Below are 21730 nucleotides of genomic sequence, written 5' to 3' on the forward strand. Positions count from 1 at the left end.
AAGGTTGATGATGAGAGATCACTTCCTAACTCATTCCCTGAGGCCAAAATTACTCTGATATGGAAACTAGACAAAGACATCAGGAGAAAACTCTGAATAAAGTTCTCAACAAAATACTAGAAAATGGAATCTAGTAACATAAAAAGGATTGTTCGCCATAACCAAGTGGGATTATCCTAGGAATGCAAGGTTGGTTTGACATCTGAAAATCAATAAAGTATAAACAGAATAAAGGACAAAAACCACAGGTCATCTCAATAGATGCAGAAAAGCATGGTTAAACCCACAGCCTTTATGATAAAACACTCAACAAACTAGGAAAAGGATTTCCCTCTACTTGATGAAGGGCAACTACAATAAACCAAAGCAGAAATCATATGTAATGTTGAAAACCTCAAAATTTCCCCCTAAGATCACATCCATGACGAGGAAGCCTGCTCTCACCACTTCTTGTGATATCGTACTGGAAGTTCTAGCCAGGGCGAAAGGGCAAGAGAAAGAAATAAAAAGTAATTGGAAAGAAAGAAGTAAAGTCAACTCTTTTTGCAGAAGATATGATCTAACATATAGGAAACTCTAAGGAATCCATGAAAAAAACTATTAGACCTAAAAGTCTAACTTAGTCTAACCAGTTCAGTAAGGTTGTTGCAGGATGCAAGATAAATGATCAAAAATCAATAGTGCAATGAATCATCTGAAAATGAAATTAAGAAAATAGTTCTATTTATAATAGCATCAAAATGAATAAAATTAACAAAAGAAGTGCAATTTTGGGCTCTGACGACTGTAAAACATTTTTTAAAAAATATTTTATGGAGCAGCCCTGGTGGCCCAGTGGTTTAGCGCCGCCTTCAGTCCAGGGCCTGATGCTGGAAACCCTGGATCGAGTCCCACTTCAGGCTCCCTGCATGGAGCCTGCTCCTCCCTCTGCCTGTGACTGCCTCTCTCTCTCTCTGTGTCACTCATGAATAAATAAATAAAATCTTTAATAAACAAACAAATAAATAAATAAATATTGTATTTATTTATTCATGAAAGACACACACAGAGGCAGAGCCATAGGCAGAGGGAGAAGCAGGCTCCCTGCAAGGAGTCCCATGTAGGACTCAATCCCAGACCCCAGGATCACACCCTGAGCTGAAGGCAGACACTCAACCACTGAGCCCCCCAGGTGTCCCGACTACAAAACATTTTTTGAAAGAAGTTAATGAAGATCCAAATAAACAGGAAAATATCCTGTACTCATGGATCAGAAGACTTAAAAGTTAAGATTACAATACCCTCCACAGTGATCTATAAACTTGATGCAATCTATATAAAAATCCTAGCTGCCTTTTTTTGTAGAAATTGACAAACTGATACTAAAATTCATGTGGAAATGCAAGGGACCCCAAATAGCCCAAACCATCTTGCAAAAGAAAAACAAAGCTGGACGACTCACATGTTCTTATTTCAAAATAACTACCAAGCTACAGTCATCACGGTAGTGAGCTGTTGGCACAAATACAGACACACAGATTAATAGAACAGAATTTAAAGCCCAGAAATATAAATGATCACACTTATGGTAAACTGATTTTCAGCAAGGATGCCAAGATAATTCAGTGGGGAAAGACTAGTGTTTTCAATTAAGTGGTACTGGGAACAATTGCATACCCACATTTAAGAAAATGAAATTGGACTGTGTGATTTACCTATCGTGAGTAGGTCCAATTGGAGCCAAGGTCTCTGATCAGAAACCTAAAAATAAAACTAAACTTTAAAACTCTCAGAAGAAAACACAGGAGTAAATCTTTATGATGTTCAGTTGGGCAGAGTCTTCTCAGATATGACACCAGCAGTGCAAACAATAGAAGATAAAGCAATATAAGAGACTGTAATCTGGACTTCTACCAAAATTTAAAATTTTGTGCTGCAAATAAAATCAAGTAAGTGAAAAGAAACCCACAGAATGAGAGAAAATATCTGCAAGTCATTTATTGGATAAAAGACTTGTATCAAGACTATATGAGGGACTCATAATTCAACAAGAAAATAATAATAAAGAGATGATAATAATAAAGTAAAATAATGGAAAGATGAAGAATTCATTTAAAACACAAAGGATCCAAACAGATAGTTCTCAGAAAAATTTTTAAAAATATACAAATGGCCAATAAGTTCATGAAAGCATGCTTAATATCATCAGTCATTAGTGAAATATAAATGAAAGCCACAATGAGACAACACCTCACACCACACTGGATGGCTAAAACCAGAAAGGCAGATTTGTAACACGTGGCAAGAGCTTGGATGACAGAGGCCCTCACCCACACTGCTGGTGAGAGTGTAAAATGGTGCACCCACTGTGGAAGACAGTTTGTCAGTTCCTCAAAACATTAAAACGTAGAGTTACTATATGACCCAGCAGTTCCACTCCTAGCTATGTACGCCAAAAGAGCAATGAAAATGTATGTCCAAACAAAGCCTTATACAAATGCCCACAGCAGTGGTGTTAATAATAGTCAGAAAGCAGAAACATGGGCAGCCCGGGGGGGGGGGCTCAGCGGTTTAGCGCTGTCTGCAGCCCAGGATGTGACCCTGGAGACCTGGGATCGAGTCCCACGTCAGGTTCCCTGCATGGACCCTGCTTCTCCCTCTGTGTCTCTACCCTCCCCCCCTCTGTGTGTGTGTGTGTCTTTCATGAATAAATAAATAAAAATCTTAAAAAAAAAAAAAAAAGCAGAAACAGCCTAAATACCCATCAGCTGATGAACAGATAAATAAAAGGTGGTATATCCATATAATGGAGTATTATCTGGAAATACAAAGGAATGAGGTACTAATACATGCTAGAATATGGACGTGCCCTTTGCTTCCATTTCACTACCTACCACAATGTCCACTGTCGTTCTTGCACACAGTAGATGATCAATAATAATGTGACTTCTGCTTGGTAAACTCTTTTCTCATAGATAATCGAAAATAAACTTGAACTCAGTAACAACATTCACAGATGCCAAGTCGGTGATGAATGGCCTCCCAAAAGGCCCCTCTACATTTTTTAAAGTGTTGAGAATGTAGATGACTGTTGGTTACAACAAACTTCATAGAAAATATTGTTTTATTGATAGAACAAATAGAAACTAAGATACTCTAGCCTCAGTAATTTGACATGTGCAAATGATCCGAGTTCCAGATGTATGACTTGACAGCGGAATCAAAGATGTGAACACAATGTATGAAACTATAAATTTAAAGCAAAAAGTTTTCCGTGGTCACCTAAACCGGCTAAGACTCTGCATCAGCTTATTTTGACAGAAGGAAGTGAGCAGAAATGGATCCTTCTATAAACTATACTTGAAGAGAAGCTGGAAATTATCTTTCTGGTTTTGCCGTTGCTAGGAAGCTGGAAGGAATGGGTAAGCTTGGGGGAGGGAGGGGAGTGAATGTGAGCTGGAACACACGGGTGCCACAGCCATTCCAGATTATTCTTTTGGTCATAATTCCTTCCTTCCTTCCTTCCTTCCTTCCTTCCTTCCTTCCTTCCTTCCTTCCTTCCTTCCTCCTTCCTTCCTTCCTTCCTTCCTTCCTTCCTTCCTTCCTCCTTCCTTCCTTCCTTCCTTCCTTCCTTCCTTCCTTCCTTCCTTCATTCCTCCCTCCCTCCCTCCCTCCCTTCCTTCCTTTTGGTCATAATGCCTTTCTTTCTTTCTTTCTTTCTTTCTTTCTTTCTTTCTTTCTTTCTTTCTTTCTTTCTTTCTTTCTTTCCTTCCTTCCTCCCTCCCTTCCTTCCTTTTGGTCATAATGTCTTTCTTTCTTTTTCTTTCTTTCTTTCTTTCTTTCTTTCTTTCTTTCTTTCTTTCTTTCTTTCTTTCTTTCTTTCTTTCTTTCTTTTTTAAGATTTTATTTATTTATTCATGAGAGACACAGAGAGGCAGAGACATAGGCAGAGGGAGAAGCAGGCTCCCTGGGGGAAACCTGATGTGGGGCTCAATCCCAGGACCCCGGGATCACAACCTGAGCTGAAGGCAGATGCTCAACCACTGAGCCACCCAGGTGCCCCAGTCATAATGCCTTTTTATTCCAATTTGGACTCACCAAGTCTATAGAATCTACTAATGGCTGATTTGGTTGAAATACAGAGTCTTCATTTTCTTCATCATTCTTTTTGCAAGACATTTGCTTAGAAGGAAGCAGGTTATACCACAGAGTGAAAATCTCGTTGGAAAATGGTAAATCAGCCAGACTGATCTGAGTTCCAGCCTGTGTGAAATGAAGGGGAGGGGGGGAAGAAAAGAAAAAAGAAAATGTTTAAATTCATGTTTGCTTCCTCTCATATAATTATTGTGCAAGCCTGTTTGAAGGTTAAAAAAAAATGCAATACGCATGATAGAAAGTACTGATAGATTTTTTTTTTAAAACCTGAAGATGTGACTAAGTAAGAAATAACCCCAATCCAGAAGCTAACCCTAGGATTGTTTTTGGCATACTATTTTGCTAAAACCTAATGACTAAACATGTAACTTTTTGTAAGTGTAATTATTTTTTAATGAAAAGTCCAAAAATAAAAATTAAAAAAATAAACGCATAAGCATAAATCATAATACCTCTTACAATGTGCTATATACGAGTCGTTTGATTATTACTCACAAAAACCTATCCAGTGTAAAATTCAAAAACAAAAACTCTACTGTGGTTCTTAAATGAGAGATAGCAAAATTTTTCTTTGAATTAGTAGAATGTCAAAAAAAAGCTTTTATATTCCAGCAAATGGCACATATGAGCTAGAATCTAATTAAACTGTATCATTTTTTTAAAGGCTATTAATTAACATATTTACTAACTTTATGGAGCTTCTGACACACATATCTATTGAAGTAATCTGACAGCCTAATGAGTCTGTTATCTTTGCTTCATTTTATTTATTTATTTGCGAGAGAGACTGAGAGAGACAGAAAGAGAACAGAGCAGGGAGAGGGGCCGAGGGAGAAGAAGGCTCTGAGCAAGGAGCCTGACTCAGGGCTCGATCCCAGGATCCCATGATCATGACCTGAGCCGAAGGCAGATGCTTAACAGACTAAGCCACTCAGGCACCACTTTGCTTCATTTCTTGTCAGGTAATATTATCAAATCTTTTTTATATAAAGAAAAAGAGGGGTCCCTGGGTGGCGCAGCGGTTTGGCGCCTGCCTTTGGCCCAGGGCGCGATCCTGGAGACCCGGGATCGAATCCCACGTCGGGCTCCCGGTGCATGGAGCCTGCTTCTCCCTCTGCCTGTGTCTCTGCCTCTCTCTCTATCTCTCTGTGACTATCATAAATAAATAAAAATTAAAAAAAAAAATTTAAAGAAAAAGAAATACTACTAAGAAATCTATCACTCTTTTAAACTTTGTTCATGATGAAGTGTGCATCGTGAAGTGTGGTTTTGTGTTTCCTACTGTACCGCAGAGAAAATTTCAACCAGAAACCTGTGCTGTTGTTTGAACACATGACCACCCCTCTCGGTGCTTGCATTTGAACCCCTTATGTAACTTTTCTGGTATATAATGGTTTTCCAGTTATTGTGCACAAAGGTATGTTAACCTCACCATCAGTTATAAATGAAGTCCTTTGCATTAGCATTTAAACATCCTATTCCTCTAAACACAATATTTAAGTCTTCCTAGAATCTATAATACCACGTCTGGGGAGAATATAATAAAGAGACTATATACTCAGTCTCCTCCTTAATTTAAATTTGTAATGGTGAATTATGTATGGGATGTCCTTTTGATATCTGGCTCCATCATTCACTAGCTGTGCGACCCCGGACACGTTACTTCTCTTCGCAGTTGTTTCTCTGAAAATAGGGGTACTCATACCTTTTCCCTAAGACTGTCATGAGGATTAAATAAGGTAACGTATACAAAGCACCCAGCAGAAGACTCCTGTTGGGAATAATAAGCATGCTCCAGAGTGATAATGACGACAGAGGTCAAAGGATAGAATGGGAGATAGATTTTACACAAGATCACAATTAATAAGCAGATTGGAAAGTTCTTGAATAAAAGAATGAAAACCAGAAATCACTACTTCCGATAAAAAAAAAAAATGAAACCACCAGTGGATGTGCCCAAGGTCCTGGGCAGATCTGTGGTGGCAACAGGGCTGGCAAAGCAGCAACTAGAGAGTTCTTCTCAGCATACCTCATCAGAGGCATTTTATGGTAACGGGAATTGTGAACCAACCTACCAGGCATTCTTCGCTTCGGTGTTTGCTAACAGAGCAGAGATCTACTCTCAGCGTCTTCTGCTGTAAGGCTGTTTGGGAAATGGCCACTCTGAACATATCGCTGAATAGGATGGATTCCGTGGCTGGATGGACTTTTGTTCGAAACAGACAGCTGACATCGGTTGAGGAGGGAAGCAGAGCAACCCTGAAATACCTGCAAAGGACAAGAGTGAAATGCATTTCACAGGTACTTCAGTTATACCAGATTCACAGTTCGCGTTTGAAATGATCTGCACAAGAGAGAGACGCAGGGGAACACGGAGTTCATTATCAAGCCGGAGCTTTGCTGCCGTAACGGGTCCACCTGCGCTCAGCGGCAGAGAGGCTCTGTTCTTAACCCGCTCGTGCCGACTGTGCCCTGCACCTGCCACAGGGCTGCAGCGAAGGCCCGACAGGGAAGAGAAGACGAGGAAAATCTGTGGGGCAGAAGAATTTAACATCCCATCTGCCGGGGTACTGCCAATTCCAAAATAAAGTGGTTTTTTTTTTTAAGCTTTTATTTATTTATTCATGAGACACACAGAGAGAGGCAGAGACACAGGCAGAGGGAGAAGCAGGTTCCCTGTAGGGAATCTGATGAGGGACTGGATCCCAAGACCTCGGGATCACGACCTGAGCCAAAGGCAGATGCTCAACCACTGAGCCACCCAGGCGTCCCCAAAATCAACTTTTCTGAGCCTGGGAAGATAGGATCACACTAAGTAAACTTTGTCCCAGTCATCCCCAGTATTAAACAAAGGGTGCTGGTGATCCTTTCCCAGGAATGGAATACATTATCCTACTAGTGAAAAAGAATGGCTAAGTAGCATATCATGAAGCAAATTTATAAATATCATTGTCGAGCATCACAGAAGACGACAAACTGTTTTAAGAGCCTTATGCTTTGTAAAATTCAGAGGAAGAATTATAGAAAAACAGCAACTTCTAATGCTACTTTCAAGTGATTTTTCCAAGCACACGTTATATAAGGATTCACAACTTTTAGAGATGGCAGGAGAATCTCAAAAGGGGAATTTTAAATCTTTTAAATCTCAAAAGGAGAATGCCCACTAAATCCCTACCCTCTAATTCTGAGCTGGTCTAATTCCTATTCTAAAAGATGCCTTTCTCCGATTATGAAAACAGAAGAATGTCCTATTATTTCTGTATTTGCTATCAAAATATAAAATTGATGATGAAATATGTATAAGTATGGAATTATCAGAATATAAAAAACCAATGATGGAGATTCAGCCTTAGGGGACGAGGGGGCCTTGGGCGCCTGCTGTTGAGGCTGGAGATTCAGCAGAAGAAATCTGCTCTTGAAAGCCAGGAGGTGAGGTATACTACCAAGCTGGCATGGAGGGAAACAAAAATTTCCACTTCTGCAGACTTCAGTGTTACTCCATACCAGTGGCCTAACCACTTCTGTGACTCCAGGATGTTTCCACATGCAAAAAAAGGTTTACATGGTTAAGAGCCCAAGGCACAGGGGAAAGAAGGTAGGGATGTTTTTCCTTTCATTCTGCTGCAGGTGAGGTCACTCCACACAGGAGCCAGGAACCACTCACAAAAACACTGTGGCTGCTGCCAAACAGCTAGCTGGAGCCTAAGCTCTCTTTGTTGTACTTAATAACCAGAAAGTAAATTTTGAAGTTAGGGGGGGAAAAGAAAAAGAACTATTTTAAGATATTTTGTTTTTGGCAGTGTCATTAATTCAAACCAAGGCTTTCATTTCATGGAGGGGCTTAAGAACATGGCGCTAGACATCTCAGGAAGGTCCAGACCAGTCAGACAAGTGGTTGCCCAGGAGATGCGGGCAGAAGAGCCTGTTGCATTCACTGCCTGAGGACTGCCTGGTTCTAAACTGCACTGGCTGTCACCGCACCTCAGGGGCACTTTGCTTGTGACTTCCTACGAGGAAAGGGAGCATGACTGTGATTGGCTTGGCAGTGGCACAATATTTGGGGAGGCCTGCCCTTATGGCATGAGGTTAAGGATGTGTGTTCTTGGGGACTTCTGCAGTTCTCTCCTGGACTTGTGGAATGGCTCTCCCTGTTCGTAGGTTTGATCCCTGATGGAGCGGTCTTCTCTCAGATGTGCTGCATTGAAATGAAAAGGCTGCCAACGCTCCAATATCTCAGCCTACTTACTGGTAGGGAGAAGTCACAAATTATATTGTCAAGCCAGTCTTCCCTGAATACTACTGACTGGACTTCCTAATGTCAGTCCGGGGAAGCAGGCTCTCTAGGGTGATGTAGACACTCCCCTGTAATCCTTCCCTCCTTGTTTTATCGCTATTAATGCAGATCCCCCCAACACCCCACACACCCTGATTTCAGGAGATCTTGCAAGCCAACTTCCCTCCTGGAATCCTATTCCCTTCCAATTTTGATGATTGTCAATACACAGACGTCCACTAGCTATTCTTCTACTGCCCACTGAATAATCTCCATCTAGCTATATCTTTTTAAAAATATTTTATTTAAAAAAAAAATAAAAAAATAAAAATATTTTATTTATTTGAGAGCATGGGCACAAGCAGGGGGAGGGGCAGAGGGAGAGGGAGCCCAATGTAGGGCTCGATCCCAGGACCCTGGGGTCATGTCCTGAGCTGAAGGCAGAGGTTTAACCCACTGAGCTATACAGGCACCCCACCTAGCTATATCTTTATTTAGATCTAGTTTCTTTTCTCTGACAATTCTTAGAGTATTTGGATGTGAACTTAAAAGTAAACCCTTAGGGAAAACATCCAGAACTCTTACATTGACTCTATTAAATGTCCTTTGCATTGAGGAATATACTCTATTACTAAAGGAAACATCCACCTGGCTGGGTGCAGAGTCTTGGAGGTCACCCCTCAAGAGTTCTTTCTTTTTCGAAGCCTTATACTAGCAGATTGAACATTTTTCTAAGTGCAGGACTATAGGACACAGAGATTCTGGATTTGAAGTCACAGGTGCTAAGATGAAATCTGGCTTCCTTCTGGTGCTCTCTAGCCATAGACCTTTAAGAGAGTCCCCGAAACTCTGACTCCAGAGTGTGAGTGGTGATGACGATCGCTAGAACAATCGTCAGGAAAGAGTCTTCAAACAACAGGCTGTGAAGCATTATGACATCACTTCGTTTGACAAAATAAAGTAACCTCAAGAAATTAATGGTCACAGAGAAGTGAATGCTTGATGCTAAGGAATGCTACTCTTTTTTTTTTTTTTAAGATTTTATTTATTTATTCATGATAGATACAGAGAGAGAGCGAGAGAGGCAGAGACACAGGCAGAGGGAGAAGCAGGCTCCATGCCAGGAGCCTGACGCGGGACTTGATCCCGGGACTCTAGGATCATGCCCTGGGCCGAAGGTAGGCGCTAAACCGCTGAGCCACCAAGGGATCCCCAGGAATGCTACTCTTACATGTAGCATGGTACGGTGTTTGGCAAAGTTGTATGGATAAATGAAATTTAATCACTACATTTTCTTTTCTTTTAAAGATTTTATTTCTTTATCAGAGAGAGAGAAAGACAGAGACAGCACAAGTAGGAGAAGCAGCAGGCAGAGGGAGAGGGAGAGGCAGACTCTCCGCTGAGCAGGGAGCCTGACTCAGGGGGTTCCAACCTAGGACTGGGGATCATGACTTGAGCTGAAGGCAGACACTTAACCAACTGAGCCACCCCGGCATCCCAAATCACTACATTTTCATGTAAAAGATTAGAAAATTACCTCAAACCAAAGGAGGTATAATGAGACAACAACAAACATTTTAATTAAATTAAAAGAATTAGGCCCCAACACAGCATAATACAGAATTTCTGGTTGTAAAGGGAGATGAAAACATCTTGGTTTCTATGCCTGATAACGAATCTGTTGAATAAGGATCAAAATCTAATATACATTCTCCTTTTCTTTTCTTTTCATTTTATCTGCTGTGGGTTGAAACTTGATCAGCCCTGCTATGTCTTTTCCATCTTCGTGTAAATGAACTGCTCAATTACAATGTATAATTTATCATAAGTGAGCGATTTTCAGTTCTTCAATTTGTTCTTTGCTAATTTTACTTACACTTTTGAAGTATGAGGTATCAAGAAGGCATGAAGATTTCGGAGCTGTGCTAAAATCACCATGAAACTTGACCTTTTTGCATCATATCTGTCAAAAGAGAAGCCGATCAAAAAGGGAAAGAGCACGGGCCCACCAGTCCTTGCAGAATTCTAGAACTGCCCCCTCGGTGTGTGTGTCCCTTACCTGAGTCCGATCTGCACCTGGGCAGTCTCCACGATGGTGACATCCCCTTCACTGTAGGGAACATCTTCAACTTCACTAGGCCTAGGGACAGGGCAACAGTGGGTGCAGGTGAACCGTTTATGAACAGGGTATTGACTATTATGGTTACTGTTTGTCACTGACTCATTCTGAATTAACAGCACTCGCACAGCGCCCGGGGACCTGACCCCAGTGAAAGCTCATTCTTTTAGGTCTTTCTTCACCTTTTCAAGAGAGTCAGCCTCTGAGCCATTAGGGGACAGACTTTCTGATGCCTGACTTTTCTGAGCCTCCCTGGGGTACCCCACACCCCTAGACACACTCCAGGCTTTCAGAAATGTACTGGAGATGCTTCATGTATCAAACGGGTGGTGGCCAGCAACTCTAATTTTCTCATTAAAATCAAGTTTTAAGTCTCCAAGGGGGTCAGATGAGATGTTTTTGGTATACTGAAATTTTCAGGCACACCATTTCTTTAACGTCTATAGCCCTTCCACTGCAAAGTGGAATCGGGGCGGCAGGGCACCCACAGGCTAGAGCCCACCCGTACAGCTAGGAGGAGATTCGGTGTAACCGAAAAGCACTCCTGCGAGTCCTTACTGTTTCACGAAAGCCTCGTAGACCCCACTGTCTCCAGCCACAGACTCATCAGACACGGCAGCCGACACACAAGCAGTCTTCTCCCCAAGCAAGTGGATTACTCTTCTTTTTGGTAATGATTTTTCCACATCTAGGGAGGAGAGAGGGAGCGTACTAATTAGGATTCATAATTAGGAAAAGTTAGGTACAAAAATACACACGTGGTTTGGTTGTGAGAGAGCCAAAAACATTTCCATCTGAGAATCGAGGAGGTTACTGTTTGAGTCAACACATGTGGCTGATTCAAGGCATCACGACTTACAGAAGTTCCTGGGATGTCAGTTATTTTGGTCACCGTTTGAGAAACAATGTGGTTTCTCTTCGTCCTGAAATATCTGAAGGGAAAGGATAAATGACACACATTCCCACTGGCCCCTTGCTCTCTCTGTTAGGGATTCCCTGTAGTTACCAAACGCTCGGTGGCAAGGAGCTAGCTGCGTCCCTCAACTATGAAAGATATTTCTGTAAAAGAGAGCATCTAGCTACTCAATGGCAAGAAAGGTTTCGGCCTCTTTTGCTTCCCCTTCTCTCCACATGCCATATTCTACATCTCCCATGCTACCACGTTTAACAGAGTCAAAGAAAAAAAAGTCTTTGACTTATATAGAATTCCTCACCAGCTAATACCATTTAAAAAAAAAAAAAAAAAAGAAAAACTTTGTGCTACTGAATCTTTAGCACCAACTACCACTTAACTTTTATCTGTAACTCATATTCATACACTGCATCCTGCGGTGAGCAAGGAGCATTCATTTAAAGCTGCGTTCCTATGTAATAAGCTGCGAGCCTGCCGAGTTCTTTCATCCTCCAGCAAGTGAGCAGGGATCAGGATTGGTATGCATTTCGCCCCCCTTCTGAGTCGTGACTTTACATCTTGTTAAGATGTTTAAGTTTTAAGGCTTCAGATTACAGGATTGATTGCTGCATTTTCCCTTTTATTTCTGGCAGTGGGAATGCTTTTTCCTTGATGATGAAGTGCCTCTCTCCGCCCACCCCCCTTTGTGAGGGGTGAAGGTGATGACATGATTTATTGATTACCCCCAGGAATATCCGAGGCAGCTCAAATTGACTTTGACAATGACAGAGACTGACTGGAAGGACTTGGTAGTCATTCCTCCGTGGTCTCTGTCCTCCAGTGGGGACGGGCGCCAGAGAGCGGAATGTACATAAAGCAAGTCGACTTTGCCTGCGGAAGACTCCAGAATGCTGAGGGAGACGAGTGAGGCGGCATCACGACGCTGGGCCACCCGCCCCCACGTGGAGGTCAGACACCCCCCAATGCACCGAGTGCTGGTGCTCTGACTGAAGGGGATTAGTCTTTACAGTTAAATATATGCTTTTAGTTGTTTTCACACATGGCACTCAATACGCTTTCCAAATAAAGCTCTCGGATAGAATTCCTTTAGGGTGACTTTTTAGGAGCAGCTTTCTAATTAATATAAGATGCATCTGAAAGGTAAAAGCTGTATCCTGGAAGCTTTGGGGACACTGGGCTCTGGGCAGACTTCTCGGGCGTAGCAGCAGACCCAGTGGCAGAAGAAAGGCTACCGCCAGGCAAAGAGGCCCAAGGACCCGGGTGGGGTCGGGCCTGGGCGATTCTTATACTTGTCTCCCTCTTCTCCAGCAGCCCCTCCTGATCGAGGGTTGAGAAGTGGTTGAGAAGTGGTCGCTGGAGAATGCTCCAAATACACAAAGAGTGAAAACAGCTTTGAAATAAATGCTCAGGATCCTTCAAGTCCAGAGCCTGGAAATATGGGCTCCACTTTCTCCTCTTGCTTCTTCATTCATACTTCCTTGAATTTCAGTGGTTTGTGGCAGGAACTGGGCTTAGCACAGTTTGTATTGCTTCTCATCGTACGGTAGTACTAATTCCATGAACTGATGCTGAGAGACAGGCACAGTTAGATGCTCTCGATGTGTGACAGCATCAGTGCTCCCAATCCTCTGCGAGGGAGACACTCTATCACTCCCATTTTGCAGGGGAGAAACAATGAGGCTGAGAGCCTGGGTGATGTGCTCGTGCTCGCCTGCACCAAAGTAAAAGTGCAGACTTGGCTGGCTCCTGGGGCAGGAAGCATCGCACTGCACCACACACGACTGCACCCTACACACCACACTCCTTCCTGGAGGCAGAAGGGAGGCCCCACCACCGGCTTCTGCTTTCCTACAGCCACTAAGTAAACACTACTCCTGTGCTTATTTTCTTTGACGTTGATGATTTTGATGACACATTACTTATAGCTGTGGCACCTTCTAGGCAGTGCCACACGAACCACACGCATGTCTCCTGCGCCCTGCCTCTGCCTCGGGCTCCGGGCCGCTGGCAGGCGGTGTTTTGGTCTTCAGTATTCAAAACCACAGAAACATGATAGATTTGTCTATCACTTTAAACATCTAAATTGGCCAATCAGTAAATACATAGAATTCTTCGGACCAGAAATACAAAATAAATAGGCTTCTCAAAGCAGCAGGAAAATACTTCTAAAGAGGACCGGCCTCTTCTGTGTTCAGGACACGCAGTGATGTGCGTAGATCTGAACGGGGCTCCTGGGGACCAGACTGGAGCTTTTATTTCACATTTCATTTCAGGCTAGCTCTCAAATAGACCATCCCCCTCAGACCACAGCCACGGTCATCTGCCAGCAAGGGTACCATGTTGTTCTCTTGACAACCACGTGTCATATATTGAAAGCTTCCACCTTGCAAAGGGATACAGACTTAAAAAAAAAAAAAAAAGATGAAACTCTCCCTCCATTTCTGTCTCTGAATACAAAGGCAGCAGTAAGAACTGGATCCGCTGCATGCTCTCCCGGGCTGCAACTAGTCATGCAGCCAGAAGATGGCAGGGTAATACTACTACATCGGAACCAGCATTCTCCAAATTCACTTTAGGCAGAAAGGGAGAGTCTGGCATGAAACAAAAATTGTATTTATATAGAATTCCCTGAGCAATCTAAACATTGAACCCTGGTACTAATTATCTGGTATGCTAATTGCCTTGGTTTTAATCTGTTTTAGGCCAACTTTAAAAAGAAAGCCCCTCTCTCTTGCCTTGCTATTTCAGAGACAGAATCTTTGTGGAAGTATGAAGTACATCCACAAAACATGCTCCCAGTCAGTCAGCTGCCACCAGACAGAGGGTTTCTGGACAGTTTAGGATAGCCACATCATGATTGAATCTATTCAGCAGGGAAGGCGACTTTTATTTGATAAAGAAAAAAATGTCCAGTCCAGGTAGATCAATAAAAAAACTCCCTTCTCAAACGAAGCCAAAATGAATAAGCAGCACACAGAGAGGGGCGGCTGGCACAATTTGTTTATATGGAAAAAGTACTCCTCCCACCATTCTTCTTAAAATAATTAAGAGGGAAGACGTGCAAGCAAAGGTCTCCGCTTACCTGTACTTCCTTCATATAACGGCTCCCGGGCACATTCGCTGAGGTCTTTATCCTCTGAGAGCGACTGGGACCCTCCTCCCGAGTTAGAATCCAGCAAGATCTGATTTTCACCGAGGCCGATGTCTGCAAAATGACTACTCAATTCACAGTCTTCGAAGTCAGCAGTGAACCGATGGAGAGGGACATCATGAGAAGACATGGGGAACGTGCCTTCTAGAACCAAGGGAGAGCCAGGAGGGGACAGGGAGGACAGGGAGGACCGTGAGGACAGGGACGTCACAGACTTGGGGGCCTCAGTCCGGGGGGGAGTGTGGCCTGTGGCCACGGCTGCCGCCCCGCAGGGACCGCCCTGGCCAGGCTGGCTGGGGGACTTGACCACTTCGTTTTCATGGATGGTGGTGATGGGTCCAGAAGGAATGTAGCCGCCTTTTTCCTGCAGAAGGAGGTCCAGTTTACTCTGATAGTCCGCGTCCACCTGGTCGCCCTGGCTGGTGTAATAGAGCTCTCCGGAACTGAGGGAGCTGAGCGACCCTCTGCTGGAAGTGTTCAGAGACCCCCGGCTGGAGGCCAGGGAGCCCAGGCTGCTGCCCGACGACATGGACAGGGTGCTGGCGGAGAGGCTGGGGGAGAGGAGGGCAGGCTGTGAAAACTGGTGTGATACAGGAAGCCCAACCACGATGCCCCACCCACGGTTGGGAAGGAACCCAGTGGCGCCAAGTAACAGAATGACCCAAGTAACAGAATGACCGGGGGAGAAGGAACCTGCTCTTAATTTACCACGCATTGCCATGTTGACTCTTGCAACCTGGCTCTCTAAACAGCAATTCTATTCTGACTAAAGATCGAGTCTCTTTTGCAAAAATAAAAACAAAAAACAGCGACGGATACCTATTGACACATCTACCTGCACAGATATCCAGAAGCAGCGATGCAATTTAACAATACGGGAGGGGAAAAACAGTGTAAACAGTACAGGGTGTTACTACAGTTCTTTTGGTGAAAGAATAAAGCTTTTAATTTTGAGAACAAAGGAAAGCTTATAAAGACAAAGAGGTTTCACACAGGCCCCTGTCTCCCTCAGGGTGTGCGCACTGAAGGAGTGAAGATGTAGCTAACTATTTTAAGGCAAGTCTTTTCTCATTCTCCCTTTAAAAAAAAAAATTGTTAAGATTTTATTTATTTATTCATGAGAGGCACACAGAGAGAGGCAGAAGCATAGGCAGAGCTCACAGGGAGCCTGATGCGGGACTCGATCCCAGGACTCCGGGATCACGACGTGAGCCAAAGGCAGACAGTCAACCACTGAGCCACCCAGGCGCCCCTCATTCTCCCTTTTTAAAAGAAAGGTTATCTGGAGAAATGTGTCATTTCCGGAGTATGTATTCATAGCTAAAAATATAAAACTATGCTTTCTTCCCACAAGTAACCCACATATGATCTTGGGGTTCATGAAAAAAGAAAAAGAAATCCACGCAACTTTAGATTTGATCATCCAAGTTTTAATCATACCAGCATGACTATTTTTTATCCACTTTTAAATAGTCGAAAATAAAGAAAAAAGTAATCAAGGATGAACCAAAACAAGCCTGAATGTAGTCAAGGAAAACTTTTCCCTCCAGAACCAAGCAGGCTTACCTTTTAAGTTGTGAATGCAAATAAGTAGTTAATTTAGTAGTTTCTTCAAGTTTCTGTAGGAGCTCTTTCCTTCGTTCTTCCAATTTTAATCTAGAAAAAAATTACAAACGAATTTATTTCCGTGTAATTACAATAAAGCACAGAAACCGAAGGAAAAAATTCTTATTATACAAATGTTATGTACCACGAGGTGGAAGCCCACATGAATGGACAGGACAGAAAACAGAACCACCGGCAAGAAGCTGAGTGGGCCCAACTGTCTGCAGCCACGCTAAGCAAAGGGGGGGCGGGGGGATCTATCTCAAGTCAACATTACTGAGAATTCAAAAATTTTTGGTATTCTAAAATTTTCTTAAATGGGTTAAAAAAAAAAAAACAAACCCTAACACACCCCTGTGCTTTTATGAGGTAGGGAGACAGAGGGAAGGGAAACCACAAACCACTAACAAAGATCACAGAACGCTTCCAGGGGCCTGGGCGTGAGGCTAAGTTACTAGAACAGTTGACAGGAGTGACAGAGAACGTGGAAGACCGTCTGGAGTGCTGGGATTGACAAGGTTTCTTCCAAACCCATATCCAGTGACAGGATTTCCAATCTTCCTTTGATGAGCATTTCAGCAAGTAAGAAACAAATCAGTCCATACTGCAGAGCTCATCTGGGCGTACCTGTTCCAACTGGGAAAAGGCACAAAGGCGATTTCCTTCCCTACTACGGCACATCCTATCCCCTGCACCGAATATCTGAAATTTCATCCACACTCAACTGAACAATTTTTTTAAAACTTTTTGAGAATTAGGGAACTGTGTAGGTGAGTTATTTAAAAGTACGTCAAGCGTATCGTCTATGTCATCTGAAGGTCTTTCGACATCCCTGGAGTGAGCCCATCCAGAGTGGACAATGACCGCAGGAATGGGCCCAGAAAACCACCGTGGTGTCTGGTGGATTTGCTGCTACTAATCGCGTGTCCTTAAACAAGTCACTTAGTCAAGGGTCCCAGCTTTCTCATCTGCAAATCGGCGATTAAAATCCTACTGTGTCTGCCTGCTAAGGCTGTTAAAGGGATCAAATGGAGTGATGTATGTGAAAGTGCTCTGCAGACATCAAAACAAACCTTCCTTGTTCAAAGCCTCAGCACGCCGTACAAGGTGGGGATATAAAAATTAGCTATTTTTTCTTTGGAGAAAAATAAAATTTCCCTAATTTCTAACCTCTTTGAAATGTATGTTTTAGGCAGTAAGGAAACATGCCCATATTTTATTTATAGCTATCTATCCTTTGATGTGTCACCAACACAATTTCATTATATGTTAAAATTTTTAAAAAGCCATTCTTGTCATTTTGTTTAGTACTTCAAAGCGTGATAAATTCTTAATTCCCAGTTTTCAAAGGTGTGTTTTGAAAAGGAGTCCAGTCCCTATTTTTTTTAATCTCTTAAACATAAACAAAAACTCAACATGGGAAAAAAATTAATACAAATTAGATTAGCTGAATTAGAAGGTAAAGGTCCAGAGAAAGCTCCCAAATCTACTAAAATCCATGTCTTCTGAAACAGGAGAGACATTTTTGAAGTAAGTTTTAAAACGAAAGGCTGCACAAATGGAGGCATTTCTGGTGTGGTAAGGAGGCGTCAGTATGACATTAGTGTGTTTCATGCTGAAATTTATTTTTTTTTTAATTTTTTTTTTTTATGACAGTCACACAGAGAGAGAGAGAGAGAGAGAGAGAGAGGCAGAGACACAGGCAGAGGGAGAAGCAGGCCCCATGCACGGGGACCCTGACGTGGGATTCGATCCCGGGTCCCCAGGATCGCGCCCTGGGCCAAAGGCAGGCGCCAAACCGCTGCGCCACCCAGGGATCCCTCATGCTGAAATTTAAAATCCAAAGCTAGGGGATCCCTGGGTGGCTCAGTGGTTTGGCGCCTGCCTTTGGCCCAGGGCGCGATCCTGGGGTCCCGGATCGAGTCCCGCGTTGGGCTCCCAGCATGGAGCCTGCTTCTCCCTCTGCCTGTGTCTCTGCCTCTCTCTCTATGTCTATCATAAATAAATAAATAAATCTTTTTAAAAAATTAAAAAAAGTAATTAAAAAAAATAAAATCCAAAGCTTCCCCTCCTCAATCACAGGCGATGGTTCCCATCCCGGCCTCCTCTGGCCGATTGGCGAGACCTGCATGGTCACTCTGAACTGCTGGGAGCTGGCTTCGTGTTCCTGTCAGATCCTCTTCTGCCCAGGTTTCCTGAAGAGCCCGGCACCCCTCCCTACCCTCCCCTGTGGCTGGTGGCCTGTGTCTCTAGGTGACACCTGCACTGGGAGAAGCATAATGAAGGCACTTGGAAGAGTGAGTCACAGAAGCCCCTCCAGTGGGGTGGCTGTCTTCAATCAAGCACCCCACTCCCATCTCTGATGGAACCACTGAAGCCAGAAGTCTTCCTCAGATTCCAGGTGTCCTTTGTAGGAAGTGCCCTCCCAACTTTCTCTGGACCAGGAATTAGAAGAAATTGCTCAGGTATCAGCCGCTTCATGAGGGTACGTCCCTGTCTCTCCAAGCCCTTCTCCAAGGTGAGAAAGGATCTTCTCAACCTGGCCCCTAGAACATTCATTCATCTCCCGCTGGTCCTACTGATCCATACCATCCATTCACCTGCTCTTTGCAAGACGAGGGCAGCGGCTTCACACTGTCCTCTCTCTGCTCTTGTGCCCTGAGAGAAGCACCTGCCCGGTCTCTCCTGATGAAGACCACCCAGAACTTGCCACCTAGCGAAAATGTCATGTCACCTATAGAAGTAAGAAGTTCCTTTTCCGTTAAAAAATAAATGACATTCATATCCTCAATGTACTTGCTTTAAAAATTTTTCAGAATCAGAGACAGAAGTGTTCATATAAATAAGGAACAATTAAGACATCTTGGCAAGAAGTAAGACAAAACTCCAAGATTTGTGAGGACATAAGGAGCAATGTTAAGATCTTAGCAGCTACAGAAAAGCAGAGGGGTTTTGGAATTTCAGTAGTTATATGGACAGACACGGAAGATGTGTGCAAAGTCCCACACAGTGTGACTTTTGTCATTTGAGAGCCGCCTGTCTTTGCTGATGGTCTGTCGCAGCAAGTATCTCCTTCTTCGACCCTGGGTGGGGTCGCTTCCTGGGTGCAGGCAGTGCTGGCGGCACACGACTAGGGGACTCTGGGGTCATGCACACTGGCTGCAATTCAGGTGAGCACAGCTCCTTCAGAGACCAACATCCAGTATCAGCTCAGGATCTTGCCTGAGGCCACTCCTGAAATAATGAGACACCTGCGATGTAAATGGCAAATGGGAGAATTTGGGGGGAACACAGAAGTGGTTTCTTTGACAGTTATGTCGGTGCCAAGAGGAAACTGAAGGATTTTGACCTGGTGAAGCACAATTTGTTTTATAATGAAACCAAGTTTTTACCCAATGGATCTGATTTCCCAGAATTATCTCCCGACGCCACCTGCCTTAGCATCGAGGAAGTATGCTGTTTACAGAGGTATTCTCTGGCTTTCTCAGGCACCCTATTGCAGTTCAACAGTAACAGTGAACAGAATAGAAACACCGTGTGGACACATAGTAGGAAGAAATAATGAAGAACAAGAATAGAGAGAGAGTACAGCCGGGTAAAGTGAAAACCACTGACCCCAACAGTAAAACCCAAAGCCATACCATCCGTGTCAGAAAATAAAGGACCCAGTGCTCCCTGTGGCAGGGGGTGCTGCTCTTTTGAACACATGCGATGCTGGGCCGTCTTGCATGCAAGGATAACAGTGAAAAAACTTGAACTTGCTTTAGGCAAGAAAAGTATTAGTCCCTTCAACCTTATACTACAACATAATGACAGGGATTTGCTTTTGGCCACCAACATACTACAAATATAAAACATATTCACATACATGTCCCTTGCTGCTAACATCCAATTGTGGGAGACAGGGGCACGTATTGTAAGTTAGAGAGACATTCAAACTGCTTACTCCCCTCTGAGACAAACCCCAGGGCTGGATCTCACTAAGTATATGATTATTTTATGAGTATTTTATAGCTCCTCTTTACAGGTTCAAACCCACTGTTTCTGCTGGAATGTGACAGTTACTACGTGCATTCTGCACAAATCAAAGTATAAAAGCCAGAGCCTGGGCACTTTAGGAACAAACTCTATTTTTAATGTTGCTTCATTAGTCATTTTTGAAGCTCTAGCCCCAATAAAAAAAGACAAACAAGACATCATGCCTATAAAAGTTGGTGAAAACAAACACACACCTGTTTTCTCTCTCCCAGAACAACGGCTAACGGCTGTCTGTAGGCCCTTCCCAGATTCACACACTCCCGAGAACCGCTTGTGTGTAATGCAGCCAGTGCGTTACATGCGTGTGGTCAGGTAACAGTTAGTGTGACACAAGATGCCAATGCCCTTGCTGCTTTGTACGTGGGCCACACAGCAGCACTTCATTTCGTCCTATTTCCTGGTGACTGTCAAACTTTTATCCTACGAATGTAAAGTCTATAAACACAGACAGGACATCAAGGTAACTCAGGAAAACGATGCAATTGTGTCTTCTCTCTCTTTTTGTCCTTCTGGTCTCTGCCGGTTGGGTCATTCTCTGGCCGCCTTGCTCACACCTGCCTTTATACGGTGAGCCTTCAGTTGGCACCCCTAGACCAAGACGTTGGAGCAGGAGGGGCAGGTGACAATTCTTTCAGATGGCAGAGGAATGTAAGCTGTAGAGGTTTTCCCTTCAGACTCTTCATTCTTGTTCCGCGTAGCTGCTGAGCTGTAGCCATGCGTTACCTTGATCACCAGTTTAAAACTCACAAAAGTCACCTCTCCCCAGAAGACTAAACTCAGGGTAGGCAAGTCTGCATGCTAACGCCTCACCAGGAATGTCCGAGATTCTTCCTCCTTTCCTCCTACCATTCCCTCCACCACACTTCAAATATTCTGATATTGCGTAGACATACAACCTTACACATTCATAGAGGACAAGGGATTAGAAGGCAAGAAGTCAAGAAGTTAAAAAAAAAAAAAAAAAGAAAGAGCAATTGGATTACGTGTGGGTGTTTTAAACTGACTTCCAGGTCACTTGGTATGATATGAATGTGACCTTCCTCCCTGTCACCCTGGGACAGGCATCGCGCCTCAGGTGCTGGCCTACAGAATGGATATGGGGGGCATCTGAGAGGGCTGCACGGCTTGTGGCTGGAACAGGTGTCAGACCATATCCACCAGCAAGGCCGGGACCTGAGGCTCCTGTGCACATGACTCCATGGCAGACAGACACTCAGAGGGTCCCCTGCTCAATCCTGCAGCCGAGCTGTTTACAGAATTGGATTTTGTAGGTGAAATGATCAATTCGCCTCTTCCCACAGAAAGATCAGAAAAATGTGTCAGGTGTTTTCCTTTACATTTTCACCTGCTTCAGAGGAGGGGTTCCAGTGACAGACAAAATCCAAGCTAATGTTTGGTGACCTGTTAAGATATCAGAGGGAGCAAGCTGTCTTTCCCTTGTGAAATGAAAAGCAATAAACTTTTGCATTCTTGTGAGTCATAAACCCGAGTCGGAAG

At 43.5% G+C, this 21730-nt stretch overlaps 1 protein-coding gene across 2 annotated transcripts in view; it reads right to left on the minus strand.

Annotated features, from left to right (window-relative positions):
- The window catches only part of WWC2 (WW and C2 domain containing 2), a 205613-nt gene that overhangs the window by 37828 nt on the left and 146055 nt on the right, over positions 1-21730 (minus strand). For both annotated transcript variants that reach the window (XM_026018206.2, XM_026018208.2), the window contains exons 10-16: positions 16157-16246; positions 14522-15141; positions 11085-11214; positions 10467-10547; positions 10284-10370; positions 6210-6402; positions 4078-4242 (exon numbers count right to left, since the gene is read on the minus strand). In XM_026018206.2, the coding sequence (XP_025873991.1) occupies positions 4078-4242; positions 6210-6402; positions 10284-10370; positions 10467-10547; positions 11085-11214; positions 14522-15141; positions 16157-16246 (1366 nt within the window). The remainder of the gene's footprint in view (positions 1-4077; positions 4243-6209; positions 6403-10283; positions 10371-10466; positions 10548-11084; positions 11215-14521; positions 15142-16156; positions 16247-21730) is intronic.

The sequence above is a fragment of the Vulpes vulpes genome, chromosome 7, assembly GCF_048418805.1.
Source record: "Vulpes vulpes isolate BD-2025 chromosome 7, VulVul3, whole genome shotgun sequence".
NCBI classification, from domain to species: Eukaryota; Metazoa; Chordata; class Mammalia; order Carnivora; family Canidae; genus Vulpes; species Vulpes vulpes.